At 44.9% G+C, this 4,102-nt stretch overlaps 1 protein-coding gene across 1 annotated transcript; it reads right to left on the minus strand.

The window, feature by feature from the left end:
- Positions 1 to 1,301: 1,301 nt before the first annotated feature.
- On the minus strand, positions 1,302 to 4,096 carry CDKN2AIP (CDKN2A interacting protein; the record flags this gene model as incomplete). The annotated part of the gene is made up of 4 exons (XM_010182010.1): positions 1,302 to 2,152; positions 2,195 to 2,974; positions 3,739 to 3,869; positions 3,972 to 4,096. Coding segments are annotated over 4 exons (1,887 nt in total), but the record flags the coding sequence as incomplete, so codon positions are not given.
- Between the last annotated feature and the right edge of the window lie 6 nt (positions 4,097 to 4,102).

Below are 4,102 nucleotides of genomic sequence, written 5' to 3' on the forward strand. Positions count from 1 at the left end.
CCTGTTCACTCCTGTAGTACTCGATCGATGGATCTGTCAGTCAGGTTTCCATTAAATGATGTTAACTACTGTAATCGGACAAGATTAGTTGAAAATAGCACTGAAGACATTGTTTTTACAATTACATGTCATTATCCAATATATCAAAACATGCAGTTTGTGCAGGTACTTCAGTAACATTGAAAATAAAAGGTCATCTCCCGCTTTCTTTGCCTCAAACCATTCTGTTCATGGCATAAAAGGTAGCAAAGGGCAGGCTCGGTTAGTGTGAACGCTTTACAACACAGGCACTGTCTCTAGCAGACAGCAACATCTTGCTAAGTGTTACAAAAGTAGAAACGGGTATTCTATAGGTCCACTCTAGTGCTTTTACAGTATTTCAGCTATGCATCCAAAGAAAACAACTTGTCCTTGTGGGATTACACCTTGAAGCCACTCAAAGTAAAGCTTTTCTTAAGGTGGTGTTGTTGCAAAGTTACTGAAATGGCTGGAATATTTAATAGCCAAAACCAAAGTACTATAAAAGCATATCCCAGAGGTTTTACTGTTTTAGTAGCAGTCAAAATATGCTTAGTATAGAAATCCATGTTTATTTGAAAAAAACCTCTAAATGATATTTCACAGTATAAATTAAATCTGCTTACAGAGTTTAGGTGGCTAAAGTGGCTCTGACTTGACTGCTAATTGCTAATTTGCCAGTGTAATGCTAAAAGGGATCTAGCCTGCTAGTAATGTTAAATGGGGTCAGGGTGTCATTTATATTGCAAGTGTTATGAAAACACCCATAAAAACAGTCAACCAACTATCTTCTCTCCTAGTACGAGCAACAGTGAACATTATGAGCAACACACCTGAAACAGATGATTCAACTTTTTGATTGAAATCTTTAAACAACTTTCAATCATTCAAGTATTATGGTCCCTACATACATATTCCTATGTGGCTAAAAAAGACATGGTGGACAATTGAGCACATTGCCATCAACTCGTAAGAATTACAAAATTGTCAGGTTTTAAACAGCAAATTGTACCTTAATTGTTTAATGAAAAATAGAAGAATTAGGTAGACTATTTTGCAAATAAAACAGCACACTAATGTGCTATATATTAAGGCATACCTTCAATGCACACTTGTCATCTCTAACAAGTTTTATACAATTGCTACCAAGTGAAAGGACTATCATTGTCTTGCAAAACTGAGAAAGAAATACAAAATATCTGGAAGCCTACGTTTTTAAAGTACAAAATTAACCTTGAGTCCTTGTGTTGAAATGGTATACACGGTACAACAGCGATTCTCCCCTACAAGATCTCACGAGGATTTCTTAAAGCTGGAGGTAAATTCGAAGGTTTTGATTCTTCATCCAGAAGCACCAAATCTTCAATTTCACTACCTTTGTATTTTCTTTTACATATCTTCACAATAACTTTCTTCTTGAGGAATAACTTCAAAGCTTCTCTTGAAGCAACTGCTTTGGCATTTTCCATACTTTTACCACAGCCAGTACCCAAGTAGACAGACTTGCACCTAAGTTCACAAACTATATTTTCTAAAGAGCTCTTATTTTGAGGCAAGTCTGCAAGTTCCTTCAGGGGAACAAAAGCAACATCTAACGTAGCTTTTACAGACTGAATAGATGAGTTTAGAAGTTCTGCGTGATTTACGTTAGGACTGAAGCCCCCAACAGCGACCAGTTTCCAGGCCACCGCTTTGTACAGCCTGTTGAAAAAAGGTTGTCTTTCCTTTGCATCTTCGCTGGTTAACGGTTTCCACAATGCCTTTGCAGGGCTTTCTCCCGCCTGCGAGCCACTCTTGGAGGGAAGCTGTGGTGAACCTGCCTGTGTGCCGCCCTTGGAGGCCAGCAGGGAAGCACCTGCCTGAGCTCCACTCCGGGAAGCCAGTGACGAGGGACCTTGCTGAGTGCCGCTCCGAGCGGCCAGCAGCGTAGCAGCCACCTGAGCGCTGCTCTTGGAAGTCAGCAGTGAGGATCCCTGCTGAGCACCACTCCGAGCAGCCAGCAGCGAGGCAGCCACCTCGGCGCTGCTCTTGGAGGCCAGGAGCGAGGAGCCTGCCTTAACAGCACCTTTGGAGGCCAGCAGCAGTGAGGTACCAGCCTGAGTACCGCTCTTGGGGGCCAGCAGCAGCGAAGTGCCTGGCTGAGTGCTGCTCTTGGGGGCCAGCAGCAGTGAGGTGCCCGGCTGAGTGCTGCTCTTGGACACTGATGCTGGAACACTCGTTTGGTTTTTGGAAGACAGCAATGCAGCACTTATTTGTGGGGTGCTCCTGGTGGTTGGTGGCACCGCTGCTGCCTGTGGGGTGCTCTTGGTGGTCGGTGGGACTGCTGCTGCCACCACCGCTGCCTGTGGGGTGCTCCTGGTGGTTGGTGGCATCGCTGCTGCCTGCAGGGTGCTCCTGGTGGCAGGTGGGACCACTGCCACTGCCTCTGGGGTGCTCTTGGCAGCTGGTGGCACCGCTGCTGCCTGCAGGGCGCTCTTGGCAGCTGGTGGCACTGTGGTTGCCACCACTGCTGCCTGCGGGGTGCTCTGGGCAGCCATCACAGGTGTTGCCACCTCTGCCTGTGGGGTGCTCTTGGCAGCTGGTGGCACTGCACTTACTGTCATTTTCTTTTCAGGTGATGGCACATTTTCACACTTCCCTTCCTTAGGTGGATTTGAGCAAGGCTTCTCTCCTGACTCTTTTCCAGATGAAGATGAATTTTGCCCTGCAGTATTTTCCACATTAGCAGGTTTTCCTTCTGTTTCTATGTCTGATGCTGAGACCATTTCTTGATTTGAACTGCAAGCTTTCTGGGAGCTTTCTGGATCTTTGCTAGCATCTTTTTCCTGCTTTTTTGGCAATGTGCTCTCTGCTTCCTTTGGGGCTTCTACCTTGGTTTTCTTCACATCCTTGCCAGTATCCTTAGAATCTTTGCTTTTCTCAACAGCTCGCTTCTTGGAGGGCTCCTCTACCCCTTCTGCAAAACAAGTGAAGTATGTTATCCTCTTTAATTTCTGCACTATGAAATATCCATCTAGAGGCAATCTACCTATTTTCTAAAAACATCTAGGAATAATCTCTGTGTATTTAAAAGGTATATATTAAGAATATACCTTGAACTGTAATTTCAAGTATTAACCTACTATTTCAGAACATTTTAGTATTTTTTGGACATAAAACTGAAAATACTCAGGTGTATAATTTCAGGTTTTGGTTTGTGACCTATAAGCAAGTATGTGTTTCTACTCTGTAAGTCCAAACCAAAAGTGACCAAAGGACATTAAACAGACTATCAGACCTAAAAAAAAGAGTGTATTTTGTTTACTATTATGATAAAAACATATTTAAAAATACCACTTTAAGAATTTCTTTAAGAAACCAAGTTTCTCACACAGCAATAGTGTCCAACTAGCGCTAAAGGTGAAGTAAGAATACATTTAGGCTGGAGTACAACAGTCTACAACACATTAAAAATAATCAGCTTAAAGCACACCACCTATAAGAATTCAAAAGCATTGCTGTCATCAAAACAAGAGCTCCACATTACCAACAGAATACGTCTGCATTACATCTATTTTACAGGTATTATATGAGAAAAAAAATAGCACAGAGAAGGGAAAGGATTAACAAGAAGTTCAAAAAGTAAATTAGACTACTTTCTAAGCCCGAGGTAAACCGAGAATATTCAAAAGCAAGCATTTTCTAGACTCCTATGTATTGTCACAGCTATGATCTGCTAACCATTGCTACTTGATATGCCTCTTTTCTTCACCTTGGCAACCAGTTCATCTCTCGTGGTGCGGACAGGCGCGCCGGTCACTTGGATGCCTTCGGCCATTTCCAGCGCCTTCTCCATGACCTGCGGCGGGTACCTGGAGGGGCGACAAGGGGAGAAGAGGGAAGGGGCACCGTTAGGCGTCCGCGTCGCAACTCCCACCCCCCGCGGCAGGCCCGCCACCCCGGCCCGCACTCACCGGCAGCCCAGGAAGACGTGGTTGGCCCACACCATGGAGAGAGACACCAGGCGCTGGAGCTGGGGGCTGCCCGCCGCCGGCGGCTCCCCCACGTTGCGAAGCAGGAACTCCCGGCGGTGCCGCCAGTGGTG

Source organism: Mesitornis unicolor, unplaced genomic scaffold, assembly GCF_000695765.1.
Source record: "Mesitornis unicolor isolate BGI_N332 unplaced genomic scaffold, ASM69576v1 scaffold32723, whole genome shotgun sequence".
NCBI lineage: Eukaryota > Metazoa > Chordata > Aves > Mesitornithiformes > Mesitornithidae > Mesitornis > Mesitornis unicolor.